Here is a 19,553-nt window from a genome sequence, read left to right as displayed (position 1 = left end):
TCAAAGAACGTACATTTTTAATAGAAAATTTAGGCCTGAAGATTTGATTGTCCTGAAAGTTATAGCCTACTGCTCTGGCCACTAGATGACAGCAGTGCAGCATCATAAACTGTTTAAAACTCAAAAAGACCTGATTTTCATCCAACATGTTTTAAGTAAACTCTTTTTGAACAGAAAGCTGGGGAACAATTGTGTGGGCGTGGTGGGGATTTGGCAGCTATGTGTCTGAGTGGCTTGGATACAATGATTTAACATACTTCTTAAGTCTAATGATAATTATATATTGTACTTAAGTTTGATATGATGATGGATTGAACTGCCTTTACCTCCCTTGGTTGTAATAGATTGCTTTACAGGCATTTTTAGGCTTTCTTTTTTACAGTCTAGGGATCAGTCATGTGTCAGAATTACAGAACACAGCGAATGTACAAAATCCCCTGATCATCACTTAAGAATTTCATTTATTGCATTTAATCATTGGGTAATTTAGTATATTTAACTGATTAACAGCTAAATCAGTGAATCAAGAAGGCATCCTTACATGCATACCCACTAAAGCAAGTTGTTCATGTTTATTTTATAAAGCATGGCGTTATGGAAACAGTTGTGTGATGCATTTTGATTGTTATACACCTTAACAGTGGATGAAACTTGCTTTGGTTTTGTTTCTAGCAGAATGTTAAAAGTGAAAACTACTGCGAATAATAATCATGAGCCATAGTATTTGTATTAAAAATGTATTTTTTCCTGGATCCTGGATTAATTACATAACAACTATGACAAGTTATAATCAGTGCAACCTAGGCAAAATGGGTAGTGTAGGTTCTAAAACAGAAAATATTCATTTTGTAATAAAAAGATAAATGATAAAAAGGTCAAAATACAAGCTTAAATAGATTTATTTTCTTTTTCAAGAAGTTACAAGAAAATTGAAAACTATAAAACTCAACAAACACAAACTACTGAAACACACACAATTTGAAAACAAACAGAATCACACCCATTCAAAATTAACCCTTTGACATGTAACAGTAACTTTTTAAATTTACAGTAGCATTTGTCACTTAGTGTGTAAATGTGCACGGAACAACTAAACTTGCCTACTTGCCCAAGACCAGAGTGCACGAGGACCGAGTCAACACCGAGACCGAGATAAGACCAAGACCATAAAATCAGTTTTTAAAAAACATGACAAGGTTGAGCAGTTAAACAGCATTCTCTCTCTAATTTTAGTTTTCATTTTAAAAACTCGACAGATAAAAACAAGGTGTCTGCAACTCTTTCAAGCACAACATGCAAAAATCTCAAATCTGAACAAATTTGTTCAACTAACTTCCTGTAAAAAATAAATCCTTGTATGCATTTAAAAGCCACTGACAATAAATTATTTAAATGTCTGAAATGAGATGTTTATCTAGATTTGTCAGGTGAATGAGGTCTAAAGTGAGTGCTCAGAAGTATTTCTGACTAGAAATAAGATGGACTGATGTCCGAGTTTTTGCAGGTGTAGCTATTTGTTGTTCTAGCAGGTGCTTCCCTTAATTATCACATTAATGAAGTCAAAGAACAGCAGATCAGTGCTCTCAACCAGTCTTCATGGAAAATCCCGAGTCTGGCCAGTCTGAGACCGAGACAAGCTTGAAAAAAAAATGCTCTTGAGTCTGAGACATGACCAAGACATTCAAAATTGTGGTCTTGAGACCGGTCTGGGGTACTTGCTGTGGCAGTGGTGGCTTTCCTCTTTGTAACTGCTTGACCTGCATTATTCTTGGGCAAAGAATACAAATGCAACTCTACCAGCTGCTGTGGAGCAACAGCAGGGCCAACACTGGCTGCTGGTAGGGTCTCTGCAGCCACAAGAACCCAACAAGGCAAGTTAATCCCCTGCAATACCAGCCTCTCATCCTGTTTCTTGACCCTGCGGTTGTGCCACTGAACAATTGTAGTCTGGTTTACTTCCACCAACTGCAGTGAAGTGTCATTCATTACCATCCCATTGTTGAGATGCTGCCTGATCTTGCGGTAGCCCTCCAAAATCAATGACCACCTGGATATGGAGGTATTTTTTCCAGCCTTTTTTGGATGTCTGTGAATACCACAGAGGTGGACAAATATTGCCTCCACTATGCGGCTACAGTCTGGCCACTGAGCAAGAGGGGCAGAAGAGGCAATGGCGTTTCTTTTCACACTGTCCAGCCCATGAGTAAACTCAGCCCGTTTTTTGGGTGACCTAAACCGTCCTGTGTTCAGTTTTTGTTCATGTCTTGCAGCAAAAACAACTCGCTGTTTATCAAAATCAGGTAGATTATGCCACAAGGCCACAATTGTGCTGACCTTAAAAAAGCCAAGACAGGACAAAACAGAAAATAAAGATTCAATATTTTTTTTTAGCAATGGAGGCTTACATCCAGACTGAATAAAAGATATATGATTGATATTCTAAACCACAAATAATGAATACCTCTTGATTACTAAGGGTTATAGATGTGTGTTTCCTGAGTTCAACCAGGAACTCAGCCAGGTTGTCGACCCGGTCCATGCCTGGCATGCCATGCGTATCCACCGCCTGATAAGACAAAAATTTTTCATTAATAAGAAAAGAGGTGAATGGGGTGCTGTAAAATTGCAAAATCTTCTGACATGAAATATATTATAAGCTTGTTGTAAAATTACTTACCAACTGATTTTCTTCCCCATGCAGGCGAGTAGGCAGGTCAGGATACAGGAGTGGCAGAACTGTTGATAGGGCAGAGGATAAAGGCAGCTGGACTGCTGGTTGGGCTGGGGACGGAAGCAGCTCAACTCCTGACTGTGTAAGACTTGGGGAATTTATTGACAAAAAGATCTCCTCAGGAGACAGAATGGTGGTGCTGGGAGCTGTCAGTGTTGGGTCCCGTGCCCTATGATCCTCAAAGCCCTCATCCTCCTCTCCACCATCATCATTGTGGTCTTCCAGCAGGTTGTCAGTGTTCCTCTGAGTCAGGATATACATCCTGTAATGACTGTCCTGTCTGCCTCAGCAGGTAGTCAACACCAATCAGCTCTCTGGGAAAAAGAACAAAAAGGTCATTCATGTGAGCACAACTTATGCACTAACATTAAGGTACTAGTGGCTGGATAAATAAAATGCTCTTATCTGACCAGTTTTGCCAGGCACTAAGTTGGGTTTGGCTGCTGCACCATGTCATCCACCAAAACACGGCCTATCAAACTGAGAAAGAAGAGCAAAACCAAAGCACTTTTACAAATTGATAAAATTTCAGTCTCTCTCCCATAGCCTTGTGACTTTTGGAAGACATCTTCTAATGTAAAGGGAAAACACTGATTTATGTGCATGTCATTAAAATAACACACAACTTATGGACATCACCTTGCACAATTAAAACCCCACTCCGTTTAAACCCTCATTATTTTCAGCTTTACACAAAACAATAACAACTACAACAACGACAACAACCACAAACGTTTATATTTTATTAGGATTTTATGTGATAGACACAAAGTGGCACATGATTGTGAAGTGGAAGGAAAATTATACATGGCTTTCAAATTTTTTTACAGATGAAAATCTGAAAAATGTGGTGTGCAAATACTGTTATCCTAACCCCTACTGTACTCCTAAACTAATGCTTTAATAAAGCCTTTATATTAGTGATGATGCAGCGTTACTCAACCCTGGACAGCCAAAAAGCCAAATTGTTCAAAATACCTTTGCAAGAGCCACAATCTAAGTGGTGACAAATGGCAAGAATGGGTTCGAGTGGCAATAAAAATAAGTTCAAGGGGGCAAAATGGTTAAAAAGGGTGAGAAAGGGAAAAGTAGGCATAAAATGCCAAAAACTGGGTGAAATGTGACAAAAATGGGGAGAAAGGGTGGCAGAAAGTAGCAAAATTTGGGTGAGAAGTGACCAAGAAAATTGTCAAATGTGGCAAAACATGACAAAACATGACAAAAATGAGTGAAAATTGACTTAAAGGGCAAAAGGTGGGAGAATGGGCAAAAAGCAGTAAGGCGTGGCAAAAACTGGGTAAGAAAGTGGCATTTAATACCAAAAGGCAGCTTAATTGGTGAAAAGTGGTAAAAATATCAAAAAGCAGGATAAAAGAGTCAAAAACTGAGCAAAAAGTGGCAAAAAGAAGTGACAAAAGTTGCCTGAAAACGGTAAAAATTGATTAAAAGTGGAAAAAAAATAGCAAATAAGGGCATTAAGTGTGGGAAACAAACTGATTAATGTGACTGAATAATTTATGAGGTCAAAGTTTCTATTTTTTAAGGTTTTCTGGGGGAATAATATTTCAAATTAAGCAATAAAAGAGCAACAAATCAGCACAAAAGAGTGTCACTGTGTTAATGACTGCTAGATCTTTTAGCTAATAATGCTTAATGGTGAGTACATACTTGCGCATTACTAATGCATTGATTTATAATTGTGTTATAAATTAGATATAAACGAATCCATAATGCCAAGTAAAGTATTTAAAAGTTAGTCTATTGTTTAAAACATGATGTTAAAAACAGCGGTTGGGTGGAACTTGTGTTTTTTGCAAAGGGACACTGAAGATCTTGTTGCATTTTCATCCCAAAGCGGGGTTTCTTTAGCTGTGGGTCACACCCCGTACCAGTAGGGGGCGGACATGCTTCCTTTTGTTTAGCAATAGGAGGGAGAAGAAGCAGAAGAAGCGCACTGACTGAAGGGTTAAACCGGTTAAACGTGTGGAGTAGTCGGGTAACTCACTGTTAAGTAAGTAAAATGACATAACTCTTACATTTTAACACCATTTATGTCTTTGAGACGCAACTTATCATATCAGCTGCTCAATAGTTTCTGCATACTGGATATAGCAAAGCTTACATTCGCTGTATTTTAGCGGAGGTATTTTTTTCACGGGCAAGGTGACAAAATTACATTAATATTATAGGCTAATGTTAACATTAAAGCTAAGCAGCTAAAAAGCGACGTGCACAACAAACACACGTGCCTGTTAAAATCCAAATACAGCTGACATTTGCGATGTGTCTTTAGTTATATCTGCAGTAGTAGAAACTGCATGTCATCTTAAAGTTACAGGTATGCTTTTAATACTGCTTCACATCCAGGTTATATTTGCAGTACATTGACTATAACGATATGTGATTCTGTCTATCAACGTCATTGATTATTTTGTAATCTCTCTTTGTGTTGAAGCTCAATAATGTATGTTTTTATTGTGACCCGCCAAGAGAAAGGAAACGAGATCACCTGTCTTCTGTCGCATTTTGTCCAAATGCAATACTTATATTTTTTTGTAGTTTGGAAAACAAAGGAAACTCAAATCAGAAACACTAAAGCCTAGTTAATTATTCTCTTATTCATTTATAGGCGATTTTAGACCCATTTGGGAGTGCTGGAGCACCTTTAAATTTCATCTTAAAATCCCTAAAGTAATTATAACTAAAGTAAATGCCCCACCAGTTTTCCAGCTTTTTTATGTGAGAGAAAGGTTGCAAATACACTGATTTCTAGATTTTGAAAATTAAAACACCTGTTCTAATAGGTTAGGATGTAGGGGAAATTCATTGCAATGAATGTTTAGAAACCCACGTGTTAATAATGCAAAAGGGAGTTTTTGGTGATATGTCTATTTCTTGGCCATTTTCTTAATGGGACTGTTTTTCAAGTGTTGGGTAAAAGATTTAGCCTATGTCATTTACTGTAGAAAAGGAAGTAATAGTACACAGTGTACTAATTCAGTGTTAAAATACTACTTTTAAAACTTTGCTGATTGAACAGTTTAATAGTATTAAAGTGTACTAGCTCATCATTGATGAGCAGAGTTATGCTGTCGTAGAGGGAAAATGTGTTTTTGTTTCTCGTGAAATGAGTGGTTAAGGAGGAAGTTTGAACACTTCCAAGGAACTGTACATGTCACTTGTTTCAGAAGGAACAGAACACCATCAAAGGACTGACTCTGACATCACCCTTGCATTTACTCATTCAGTCAACCTTTATTTAATCTCAAGTTGGGATGGGCAATTATTAACAATTTTACCGTAACGGATATGAGCTAGATTTAGAGATAAACACATTGAAAGTCTGATTATTTCTCAGTGATTAAAAAACTTCTAATATAGCCAGCCAATGCTTCCTTAGTTGCCATGTCTCACCTGTTTGTTGGAGGCCGATGTTTAATAGTCATGATTTAGATTTTTTTATTTCATGAAGACCAACAAAGCTGTCTATTAGCCATACAGGGATTAATCATTGCCATTCAGGAACAGTGACAGGTATTTTTAGGGTTCCTGTGGATCCTAGAAAAGTCTCAGAAAGTCTTAAATTGGACTTTTATTATTGTTATTATTTTTAATTTAAGGCCATAAAAGTCTTATTTTTACTTATAGATCCTAGATTTTAAATATCACTGTCTTTATCCAGTCTTTGTTTTCTAGCTACATTTCTTCAATTTTAACTAGGGCTGTCAAGATTAATTGCAGTAATTGGGATTAACTATGATCCACAGTTAGTGCACACATTTTTTTAAAAAAATGCGATTAATCTCATGCTTTGTTGTTGCTTTAAACACACTTTGGTTAATCTGAGTCAGTGCCTCCCTGCAGTGCCTACTTTTTTAATCACATTTTAGTTGATGAAAACTCAAAAACATTTTAGCCCAGTTTTAGTCTGAAGTCCTTACACTTTAGTGTTTACTATTACTCAAAACAATTATCCTCTTCAAACTGTTTTGATTAGTCATTTTTACATAATACAATGTAAAACACTCATATTTATGCACTGTCAGTACTTTAATTACTTTAAAATACACTGAAGAAAATCCTGACATACCTTCTGGAGAAATATCATGGGATATTTCCAGCACTAATGTGATGAAAACTAAAATTACTTTTCATCTGAGTTTTATTACCAAAGATCTATTTTTTTTAACTAGTCTTAGTGTCATCTTCATGGAAAACAGTTGTGGAACAACCCTTTTTAGTCATAGTTTTAGTCGATGAAATCATCACTGCTCAGGAATGACATGCTGCTATCACTGGTATTAATTGAAACAAGAAAATCAGCTGAAAGACATGAACTATGAGTTGTTATAGATAAAATGCACTCTTTATCTTTGTTCTATATCGTTACTGCAAAATTTTCAAAGTTTAATGACACATTTTTCTCACATCCTTCAGACCTAATCTTAAGAGCATGCCCACGTTTACACTGTTGCCAATGGTACTATTAACACAAATGCATTGATTTTTAAAATTAGGGGCAATGCTGATAGAAATGCTAAAAATAACAGTTTACCCTAATAATAAACAGCTGGAAAAAACAGTATTTATATATATAAGTGGAGAATTTGGAGCACGGCTCAAAACAATGACATTTTTGGAGGTAGTTTTTTATCATGTTTCAAAATTGGCTAATGGTAACGATAAAATTTATTCAAGTCTTCATATTTGCTGTACAATGTTCTGTCAAGTGTTTATTGCACAAAAGCTGAAGGATTTTCTCTTCATTTTAGCATTTGCTCATTGCTTGTGAGTAACATGAGAGCGAGCTCATGACTCAGCTCTTTCTGTGTAGGAAGTATTTTTAATAACGGCGTCATTTTATTGACAGGTCAATCAGATGATAAAACTAGGAAGATAAACACGTCAGACTGAGTAAGTGAAGGCAGTTATTTTGTAATGTTACGTCAACTTAGTGGGCCCCTATATATAAGGCATAGGCAGTCTTTTGGGTTCCTAAGCTGTAGCACATTTTCACAGAGATATACGGTAAGACATTGTAATTTATATTCATATAGATACAGAAAAAAAACATTTATAATGAGCTTATTGACCATAAGCTGATCCATTTAAATGTATTAATTGAAAAGGAGAGATGGAATTTTTTAAATTTTTAATTTAGGTGGTATTTTTACTCGATTTTTTTTTTCACTAATAGGTGGTTTATTTTTTAGCATTTTTATGTGCGTATCAACATGGCTATTACTGTTGGTATTTGGCCCATGTGAATTTCACTTAAAACCAGAGCTTAGCAATTTGGGAAAATTATCTAAATGTTTTATTTTTCACTGAACATTGCAATTGCAATTTAATATGCGATTATTTCACAAGTTCCTAATGTATGTATTTCTCAACAAATGCAAGCAATAAGGTGTTCTTTATTATAAAAAAACAGGATATTTGGTAGATTAAACTAAGCAAAAACAGTTTTGGAAAAAAATTGGATTTGCAATTTTTTTTACTCATTTAAGATTTGGTATGAATTGTATTAAAGGTAATGATGATCTTATGTCTCTTATTTTTTATACAAAAAAATACAGTACAAATCAAGGACAGTTGGAATCTTTTTTTGCAAATTATTTGAGAAAAAAAATTGACACTTCAATTTAAAAATTGCTGAAAGATTCATTTCAATTTAATCTAAATTTCAATTGATTATCCAGCCCTACATAAAACTGACTGACTTTTTAAATAAACCTTTTTTTTTTTAACAGAAAAAGAGTTTTAGTTATATATTCATTTAACAATTCAGCTGGAATATATCAGGTTTGATTTTTGGTCATTTTACCCAGCCTTTCATAGAAATGTTTCACTGTCTTAAAAATAAGGAAATGTGTCATTGTTACTCCGAAATTCAAGTGAATGAAGGAAAATGGCCAGACGCCACCCAGAAACCTTCTTTTTGCTTACTCAGCAGTGAGATGGAGATCTGAGCCTCTGTTTAGAGAAGCGGTCTCATGCATGCTTGCTCAGTTTTAATGGTGACTGAGCTGAGATGAAAACCAAGAATGTGAATGCTGTGTTTTTTGTCTGTGTTTGAATCAAAGTCAGGACAGCCCCGTCTCTTCCCTGTGTTTTTTTACTGCGCTTCACTCTTTGTCTAAGGGTAAAGATGCAGACACCAGCAGAGTCGATCCTCCACAGTGGTTATTTCCACCCAACGCTCAGATGCTGGCAGACCTGTGCGGCCGACCTAAGACCGGACAATCTTATCTACCCAATCTTCATCACGTAAATGAAAATGTTCTTTTTCCTGCAAATGAATATGAATAACAATTACATAAGAAGGCAAATTAAACAAGGTTTTAAGAGGTTCATTTGTGTCTGAGAAATGATCTGACCGTGGACCCTATAATAATCCTGGTTGTGCCACTTTCTGCTACAGAGACAGTGAAGATGCAGTGGAGCCCATTGGCAGCCTGCCTGGACAGGCCAGGTAAGAAACATGGGAACACACTCTCATAACCATCTTGTAGGTGAATGCTTTCAGGTTAAGATGTTTTCAGTGGGTATTGGTTCTAGCTCAGCTGGTAGAGCAGGCATCCATGTACAGAGGCAACAGTCCTCAACTGTTTGGTGCATGTCTTCCCCTCCCTCCCCCCATAATTCCTGTCTTTTTATCTGCTGTATTGAATATTGAACCACTGAGCAGTGGTCCAATGCTTTTTCTTCTTAGCCCAGATGAGACGATGGTGATGTCTGTGGTTTAAGATTTCCTCGAAACTGAGAACCCAACACTTGTCACCATTTCCTGGACCCATCTTTGTGTGGTGGCTTTTGAGCCACTGACTCCAGCCTCTGCCAGCTATTTGTGAAGCTCCCTTAGTTCTTAAATCTGCTTTTTTTGACATTTCTCTGAAAGCTGAGCTCATCCCTGTTGCTTGTGCAACTTTTCTTCCCACACTTTTCCCTTCTGAGAAAAGCCTGCGCTTTCAACAGTGACCTTCTGTGGCTCTCCTTGTAGGGATGTCAATGATTGTCATCTTGGACATTTGTCAAGTCAGCAGTCTTCCCCGTGATTGTTGTTGTGTGTATTGAACCAAAGTGAGAGAAATAACTGACTAGAAACTGCACTTTTCAACAATATTCTAATATTTTGAGATAATGAATTTTTAATTTTCATGAGCTGTAAGAAGTAATCATCATTAAAACAAAAAAGGTCTTGAAATATCTCACTTTGCATGAAATGAATCTAGAATATATGGAAGTTTCACTTCTTGAAATAAATAACAGGGAAAAAAATTGAACTTTTTCATTTCATGCTAATTTTTTTAGATGCACCTGTATGCAGTGGGTTCTGATAGGCTTAAATATAGGCAAGTAACATATGAGTCTTATGATTTTTTCACAGTGCACCAGAAAAAAACTTGTCTGTCTTCATTCCTTGAGACTGGGGATGCATGATAATGGATTTTTACCAATATCTGATATTCCTGTATTTACCAATTCATTATTGCCAATATCAATACTGATATATAATTGTGATGGTGATAAAATTACGATTTTATTCTGCAGCCTGACTCTTGAGACAAACCCCACTGAGTCTGTAAATAAGACTGATTATATATGCTTTTATAGACACACATTTAACCATTTCTTTATATGACATAAACCTTTTCACACTTTTTTCCTAGACTATCTGCCTCTTACGAATTAGCCCATCTGGCCAGTAAAGCTGATAGTAATTCTCAAAATCTAGCAAGTACCTTTAAGACTTTATTCTGAACCAAGACTTCATGACACAGACAATGCCACGCTGCAGTTGTGATCCCATAAAGAGTGTTGTTGTCTGATAAAGGCAGTAAAGCAGGGTGGACCCAGATGGAAACGCTGGACCTGGACCAAGATAAGAAAAGAATCCGTTAGACCTTTATTCCTAACTCAGAAAAACCCCCATGGTTTTTGTAGCTGCCTGACAAAAAGTAAAGAGCAGAGGTCTAACAAATAAAAATACATTTTCAAATATAAGTATTACAAGAATATAGAAGTTTTTGGACAATATAAACAGTATATGTATTACCATCTGATGGTGGATGTCACACATCCGCCATCAGACAGTATTGGTTAGCAGGTATTTGCTAAGCATCCCTGAATACCAAAAGAAGAAGAAAGCAGTAATGCCCAGTTACACAACTGAGATGTTAAGAAACTAACTTCACTTCTCACAAATTAGGAAACACTTTGTTTAATTGAAAGTTTTGATGCTAATGATCAATTAAATGGTCTTTTTCACTTAGTACAGTCAAGTACAGTAGAATAAGTCTGTTAGCCCACTAAAGGCAATTTACATTATGTGCTAGCATCAAGCTAACAAAATCAGATTTGCATCCCAGTCCATCTCTTGCACATCCTTTACTGATGATACATACAGACGATATATCAACCTGAAATTTTGGTAGAGATTTTCACAGCTGCCGGTACAAATAGTTAACTTTTTAAGCCGTTATCTGCTTCTACTGATATTATGCTGGTAATATCATGCCCTTGTAAAACTCTCTTGAGAAGAATATCACACTGTAACGGAGTAAACTCAAGATATCTGTCTTAATTTTTTATGGTTCATCACAATTTCCCAAAGAATTTGATCAAATTCATTGTAAATAGAAAATGTTTTATATTGAATCAGTTGTGTCTTCCTTTAACTTGTCATCTGTTTACTATTATTAAGAAATATAGTTTTGGTCATTAATAGCATAATATTTGTTTTATGTGATAAGTTCATGTCTTGTTTATTCCTGTTTATAGATATGGGGTAAACAAACTGGAGGGCATGTTGAAGCCACTCGTGGAGAATGGACTGAAGTGTGTGCTGATCTTTGGGGTTCCTGCAAAAGTTGCAAAGGTACAAGATTGAAGAGGACATTTCAGAAAGTCCTACTACTTTTGAAATTAATTTCCCAGATATTATCGCTTTTAAGTTGCAGTAAGGATCAGTCAGGATTCAGTCTTGTGTTTGTCTTTACCATTGCAAAATAAGTATAATCTGGTAATATCCTTTTAATATATGAATGTATTGAGAAAATAAGTATTTTTAATTCTCCCAGTTCTTGTAAATTAAACGAAAGCATAAAAAGAAGGCTTTTCATCTTATTCATTAATGAAAGATAAATTCTGAGTCAAAAAGTATATATTTTTTTTACCATGTAGGGTGTTACAGCGGCAGATAAATGCCCATTTTGTTTGATATAACATACTCCTGAGTGAGTGTTACCAAACCTGTTTCTTTTCTCATTGTTACCTGTTGCTTCTTCCTTGTAGGATGAAAGAGGTTCAGGTGCCGACACAGACGACACGCCAGCTGTCTTAGCGGTGAAAAAGATCAGGTCTTTGTTCCCGGAGCTGCTGGTGGCGTGTGACGTCTGCTTATGTCCCTACACATCACATGGGCACTGTGGTGAGTGTCCCCTCAGATGATTTATTTTCACTCCACTTAGAGATGGTACATAAAGGAGATAAAGTATGTGTAGTATATATTGGTGATTTAATTTAGTATTTTCTCCCATTATTTTTTCTGCAGGTATCTTAAATGATGATGGTACCCTGAACAATGATGCCAGCTGTCTGCGTTTGGCTGAAGTGGCGCTGGCCTATGCAAGAGCTGGTTAGTCTTTTGTCTTGCTTTTAAAGATTTTTGACAATTCAGAGCTTTCACATTAAGCATTAGCATTGCTTTCCTTGTTCTTAGTGAGTCTGGGACTGTACAAACAGCTTTCAGAACAATCTATCTTTGGAATGCACCTATTTCTACACACTTAAATGTGTTAACGTTCCATCATTTGTCATAAGTTTTTTCCTTTTTTAGAAAACCTGGGTTAAACTCGTCTTTTCTTTAACAACTAAATGAATAGATCTTATCAGATGTTGCACACATAGGTTATTACAGAATTAGAAAAAAAAGAGCACAAAAACTGCTTGTTTTAGTTTTCCAAAAGCCACTTCACTACAAACTAAAAGATAAGCACCTATTGGAAACTCTTTCTGTGTATGACAGGTAGTAAGATTACAGCCTTAATCAGCTGATTGTTGACACACCATGTTCAAACAATGATGTCTTAGCACAACTTAATTCTCATTTATCAGATTTTAAAACCATAAGAAGGTTTGATACAGCATTTCAAAAACAGTGGCTGACCTATCTGGTCATCCATGGTCATGTTGTCTGTTTCTCATGTTTTCCTGCAGGCTGTCACATCATCGCTCCCTCTGATATGATGGATGGAAGAGTAAGAGCCATAAAACAAGCCCTTATTTCCAGTGGTTTGGGGAACAAGGTAAGAGTAAAAATGCCATTTGAAGAATGTAGACTTCAAGTCAAGGCTTGAAGTGCAAACTATGTTTGTTTAGATTGTTTTTTAATTTCTCTTAACAGTTAAACAACCCAAGAAGAAGGCCAAAACAGTGTGTTATTGCATACTGTCTACCTCACTTTGAGTCCTAATGGCGTGTGGCATGTGAGCGAGCATTTGTGACAAAATCAGCCTTTTTACACTGATTCCTGTTGTGGAATCCAGGCAGCATGCAAGCCACTCTTCCTTATGTTCTCATTCAAAATAAAAGGATACAAGGGACAGAGTTCATATTTTTAACAAGGGAAAACTGAAATCACACGGTAGAGAATCACGTTTTAACAAATGCAGTATGGACAGTGAGCGTGTGATGCTGTACAATGCGATGCAGCTTCTAACCTCCAATTTTCACATACAGCGACAACGCCGCAATCCAAATCGTACTATGGAGCACATCGCTCCCTCACTAGTGTATCAGAGCATGCCTGCAGCACTGCACTGTTTGTTTGAGATACACTGCAGGTCTTTTTTCAGCGCTGGCCGCTGACAAACCGGGTCAAATTCCATTAATCAGAAAGCTCCAAACAGGAAGTCACAGCTGTAGAATATCAGGTTCTTTCAAAATACAACACAATGCACGGACTCCCAATCGTAAATCATCACTGTATCAACATTACATCTCATGCTGCAGCGAGAGCAAAGGGCCACAGAGAGGTCAGTGGGTCACAGAGCTACAATGGCACCATTGATGTGGAAAAGTTAACTTTTGAGGACATTTAGCCAAAGAATTTTACATAAAACCACAGATCCTTTAAGCAAACATTAACCTTTTAACTTCATAATGTGCTCACCCATGGTGGAAGTAATAATATCATGGACTCATCCGGGAATGGATGATAAATTAGCCCCAAAAGGTAAAATTGTCTGCTGTTGACATACTATTCCTCCGTGAAATTGCAGTTCTCCTGTGATCTCTGCTTGTTGATCAGGGCTACACGCCGCAGAGCAGTGCTCTAGATGCTCTTCAGATATGAACACTCCAGTTTTTTTCTGTGTGAAACAGCTGTTCTGGGATGTATAGTCAACTGAGGTGGAAAAAGTACAAGAGTGTTGTACTCTAGTACAAATACTCTGGTAAAAATGGACTTAAATAGAAGTCAAACTACTGGATTCAAAATGTACTCAAATGGGCAGGTGTAAAAAAAAAAAACCCTACCCAGTTACAGTAATTTGAGTAAATGTAATTAGTGCTTTCCACCACAGAGAAAAATATATGACTGTCTTGCCATTAGATATGCAAAAGTATCAAAATGCTTTTTAAAGTTTGTTTCTCACAATTGTCTCTTTCCTTTCTCCAGGCTTCAGTTCTGAGCTACAGTGCAAAGTTTGCCTCCTGTTATTACGGTCCTTTCAGGTAAGTAAATGTTTCAGGGTCAGATTTAAAGGTACAATATCGGCACAGAATGGCACTGTAGTAGAGATGGCCATCCCACCTTACGTTTTTTTGCGTGTTACATCTTTTTTCTCCTTTTTTGACTGTATTCATCAATAGAGTGTGCATTAAGATGCTCAAATAAACACTCACTTTTGAAATGTCTCACTCGCTGTTTCCAAGATGAGCTGCACATGTGAAGGCTCATTCTTGTTGAGTTAGCATGTCATAACCATCGTCCTATATTGCAGAAGTACAGGATGATATTGGCATTAAGAAGCTGATGAAAAATGTTGAAACAAGAGCACATAAGGCTTCATTTTTTTTTTTACATGACATTGCACCTCAATCTGTGTATTCACCAGGGGATGTCTCTTTGGCACACGTAGATGAAAATGTACAAATTCAAAAAACAAGGGAAAATGGACTCCACAAATATACTCTGGGGGTTTTGAATATACCTGGGTGGCTCACCCAGGTATTGTCAATGTGCAGGAAAACTGAAATATGTAAAAAAAATTGCACTGAAATGCGTAAAGTAATGACAAAATGATGAAACCTGTTACATTACCTCCCAATATTTCCAGTTTTAAATGCCAGAGAAATCCTGAGTTTTCAGCTGTGACGGGATGTGTCTTGTCCTGTGTCTTTCCATGGAAACACTGATTGTTGTGTCTAAAGACTGCTGAATGAGGACGGTGGAGGGATGGCATCATCTGTTGTTGTTTTGACTTCAAGGCTGCTTGCTGTGGAATTTGTATACTGTAAACCAGATCAGTGGAACAGCATGGTAAAGTGAGACTTCACTCAGACTTCTGATGTGTTTCTCTACAGAGACGCTGCACAGTCCAAACCTGCGTTCGGGGACCGACGCTGCTATCAGCTGCCTCCTGGAGCCAGAGGACTCGCCATCAGAGCTGTGGTTAGTGAAACTGTGAGAACATTTGTGTTACAGCTGTTAATTGGATAAGATTTTGGAGGATCTGACTGCTGTTCTGTGCTGCAGGAGCGAGATGTGAGAGAGGGAGCTGACATGCTAATGGTGAAACCAGGTCTGCCTTATCTGGACATCGTGAGAGAAGTCAAGAACAAGGTGTGGAATGAAATCAGTTAACATCAACAAGGAACAATGCTGCATTAATTCTTTATAAAAATGTGCTCTGATGAGAAATCTTTGTATAGATATTTTGCAAAACATCATCAATCATCCCATCTTTTCTCACATCTCTCTTCAGTACCCCACTCACCCTCTTGCTGTGTACAACGTGTCAGGAGAGTTTGCCATGATGTGGCATGGAGCTCAGGCTGGGGCATTTGACCTGCGGGCCGCTGTGATGGAGGCTATGACTGCCTTCCGCAGAGCAGGTGAGAGGAAGAGTAAAGGAGTTAGTGCTCAATACACATGACTAAAATAAATATCAAGACCGAACTTACAAATAAAGTTGCACCAATAGACCAGCTTTGGACTGGGACTACAGAATTTTGGGCCTGCTCTGCTACGAGTAGTAGCCAACCGGTCCTCTCCTAAATTACAACTTTTTTTGCTGATCCCAGACACATGCACACAAGCATTTCATGCCATTTCATGCTGTGCACTGTAACAGAGCTGTACAGAAAGTGCACTGCAGCTTTAGATAGGTGTTCCTCAGCAGAAGAGAAAAACTTGGAAAACATTTCAGGATAAAAATGTAGGTTTTCTTTTTACTCCTCAGTTAAAGCATCCATGCTGCCTTTGTGTATGCATGCCCTCCCACTGTCTACATTCAACATTCATGTTTGGGATACATTACCATGTAATTTAATATGCCAGTAATTATCTTATCTTAACTGATAAAAGCTCACAATGTGAGGGTGTGATTGAAAAGACTGAGCTGTGTGGTGCCAGTTTCACTTGGTAGGTGGAGCGTGCAACGATGTACGGAGGAGGCTGTAGTTGGCTCTGTCTTGGTCCCAAGACTGGGCCCCAGTCTCGGGATCAGTGTGTGTCTTCCCCATGCTGTTCTCTCCCCATGTTTCCTGTCTCTTTGGCTGCAGAGGCAAAGTGCACAAGAAAGATTGAGCTGTGGTCAGATGTATCACTTTCCAGGAAATATTATAGATCGATATCAATTATTAGCACATATAATCAAGATAAAACTCTTTACTAATGCAAATCCCATTCACTGAGGCAGATGAGTAAAAGATTTTAATTTTGTTATCATTATTATTTTTTGGATAGGTGATAATGCCCTCTGGAGCTAGAGAGAGGACAGCTGAAGAGATTAATGAAGTTAACTTAATTTGCTTCTATGATTTGATTTTTTTTTTACTAAGTTAGATCAAACAACCAAGAAAATCAGGGAATTAATGACCACTGTTGGAATTTCTAGCCTGTGAACTTAATGTAGATATTCAATCAATGCATTGTGATCAGTAAGGACATTTTTGTTTTACTGGTCAAATATAACTATGACACCAAAAAATTAAACTAGAATACAGGAACTAAAAACTGCTTTTGCAGCCTTAACACATTTGACACTTTCAACCATCTATGCTATTTTTTTTGCCATTTTTTCCACTTTTTGCCTTTTGTTTGCCATGCTTGATGTATTTTGCCACTCTTAAACTATTTCTGCACATTTCTGTCACATTTTTGGCCAATTTTCGCCACTTTTCTTTGCCACCTCAACCCATTTTTGCCTCTTTTTACCCATTTTCACAATTTGTTGTTTTTTTGTCACTTTTCCACTAAAGCTATTTTTCACCCATGTTCGCTCATTTCTAAAACTTCTTTTTGCCATTTTGTACCCCTTTTAACACAGTTTTGGCACCTTTTGCCCATTTCTACCACTTCTCTTTGACACCAGAACCCATTTTCACAACTTTATTTTCCCACATTTACCCATTTTTGCCTGTTTTGGCACTTTTTGTCACTTCTCTATGCTACCTTAACCAGATACTGCCACATTTTAGTTTTTAAGCATTGTCACCAATTTTCATGACTTTTCATCCATTTCTATAACTTCAATTTGCCACTTTTTATCCATTTTTGCACATTTTTTGCAACCTTCTGCTCATTTTTGCTACTTTTATCTATTTTCACCACTTTTTACCCCTTTTGCCCATTTTTTCCACTTTTTGTCAGTTTTGACCATTTTTGCCTTTTCTTTTTGACCATTTTTGCCACTTTGACCAGGTAAGATCAAACAACCAGGGAATATGAGAGAATTGATAACCACTGTTGATATTTCTATCCAGTGAACTAAATGCAGATATTATTATAGTGACACAAAATGGTCTGCTGGAAATTATTTTAGATAAAAGCACCGATTGTCATGTGACCTAATGCAGTTGGGATTTTTTGTTAGTAAATGCAAATTAACTGTAAGGGTTTTCATTATGAATTAAGTCTAACAAAGACAATTTTGCCATCAGTATTTATTTTTTACGGAAAGAAAATTGTGAGTGAAAATTTAAATGATGGGAACATTTAACAGACTGCCAGCCTGTTCACTTCACAGTCAGCGTGGCGGGCATGTCAGTGACTACAGTCATGTTTTATACTGACTACAGAAGATGTCCACTTCATGATTTCCACCTCTGTGTGTGGAAACATCTTTCTACTTACAGCTAGTTAGTGGAGAATTATTTGGAAATAGTACGTGGCAGTGCCCGTGTTTCTTTTAGGCTCCATTCTGATACATGAACACATGATAACAGCTCATGTTGATTTAAGTACCCTGAGTCAAAGCTGATAACACAACGTGCTTTCTTAGAGTGAGGGTCACATGACAAGGCCATGATCTGTCAGGGAGGCACATGTCAGTAATGATTACATACACTTTAATCTATGAACAGATATTTGCATATGAATGCAGAGATCTGGAGACTTACTGATAGGTATGGTCTGATTTGGTGCTAATAAAGTTTCTCTTCCCTGTATCACAGGTGCTGACATCATCATCACATACTACGCTCCTCAGCTGCTCAGCTGGCTAAAGGAGTGAAGATGAACATGGTGCCAAAGGATGGACGGACCTATAAACGGACCAACAGATGCACTCCTTAAGAGTGCTAACCTGCTGTTGACTCAGTCATGCTAACATTGAGCACTAAAGGAAATAGAGGGTATGAAAAGATTATTTTTAGGCCTTTATTTGACTTTATCTGCTTAGTTTTCTGATTAAATTGTAGGTTGTCTGTGTTTATTTGTAAGTAGTTTTTAAATAGAGTCACATATCCATGCTATATTTTGTTTTACACTTTGAAGGGCTAACATGGAGATGAACACTGAGAATGTAGACGTTGACAATCTTGTTGGTGTTTCCTTGAAGGAGGCCTCTCTTGTGTGTCACTGAGAGCATTAAATACAGTCAGTCATCTCCCTAAACTGATAAGATTATAAACATTGTATTTGTATGAATTATGGCAGAGAACATCTCTGATCTACATGCTACTGCTGTATGTAAAGCTGAAAGCTTTAGCAATGTCATCAACAAACAAGCTCTTATCGACTTGAGAGAAAATAAAATAATTCACTGAGAGATGCAGCAGTTTGTGTGTTTATTTAAATTTGACTAACCAGATGTTCATGCCTACAAGTTTGGATTCAAAGTGGCCTTCATGAATGAGGACTTGTTTTATTCTTATCTTAATTTACCCCATGCAGGCCAGATGCAGAGTTTGTGTGTACCTTTAAGACCTGATGAGATGTCAGCACAGTATGGATGATTGTCTTGTTTTACAGACATGTGAATGCTGACCTGTAATGTGGTTTGCCAAAATACACTTGTGAATGGGATAAAAAAATTGTTGGGTCTTAGCCTATTTAGCCTCCACATGGGAAACTGACGGATGAAAAAGTTTTTAAATTTGAGCAGTGACATTGGATGATGGCTGATAACTGGGTGTGAGAAGAGACATGGCAGAAAACAGCAGTATTTCTGGACAATGACTGCTGCAGAGGCTGAGAAATAAAGATTTTAGTAAACATTGAAATTCTGTGATGTTTTCAGAAAAACACCAGGTTTTTAGAGGTTGATTTCAACAAATATTCAGGCCTTAGAGAATATTTATTTAGGTGGCT

The 19,553-nt window shown here is 37.2% G+C and overlaps 1 protein-coding gene across 1 annotated transcript; it reads left to right on the top strand.

Annotated features, from left to right (window-relative positions):
• The first annotated feature begins 4,662 nt into the window (after positions 1–4,662).
• alad (aminolevulinate dehydratase) lies at positions 4,663–19,005 on the top strand. The gene is made up of 12 exons (XM_041811163.1): positions 4,663–4,742; positions 8,876–9,001; positions 9,156–9,206; positions 11,516–11,612; positions 12,029–12,164; positions 12,288–12,371; positions 12,953–13,041; positions 14,415–14,470; positions 15,323–15,410; positions 15,495–15,581; positions 15,724–15,853; positions 18,416–19,005. Exons 2-12 carry the CDS (start codon positions 8,883–8,885, stop codon positions 18,472–18,474), a joined length of 996 nt encoding a protein of 331 aa, XP_041667097.1. The 5' UTR covers positions 4,663–4,742; positions 8,876–8,882; the 3' UTR covers positions 18,475–19,005.
• Positions 19,006–19,553: the final 548 nt, after the last annotated feature.

Source organism: Cheilinus undulatus, linkage group 17 (assembly GCF_018320785.1).
Source record: "Cheilinus undulatus linkage group 17, ASM1832078v1, whole genome shotgun sequence".
Lineage (NCBI taxonomy): Eukaryota > Metazoa > Chordata > Actinopteri > Labriformes > Labridae > Cheilinus > Cheilinus undulatus.
The sequence above is the reverse complement of the archived record's forward strand: the minus strand, read 5'-3'. Positions and strand labels throughout refer to the sequence as shown.

Bases quoted from the DNA above. Each gene is read 5' to 3' on its own strand.
- alad (XM_041811163.1), top strand. From the start codon at position 8,883: ATGCAGACACCAGCAGAGTCGATCCTCCACAGTGGTTATTTCCACCCA. The intron at 12,165-12,287 runs GTGAGTGTCCCC...TTTTTTCTGCAG, and splicing joins CACATCACATGGGCACTGTG to GTATCTTAAATGATGATGGT. The intron at 15,854-18,415 runs GTGAGAGGAAGA...CCTGTATCACAG, and splicing joins GACTGCCTTCCGCAGAGCAG to GTGCTGACATCATCATCACA.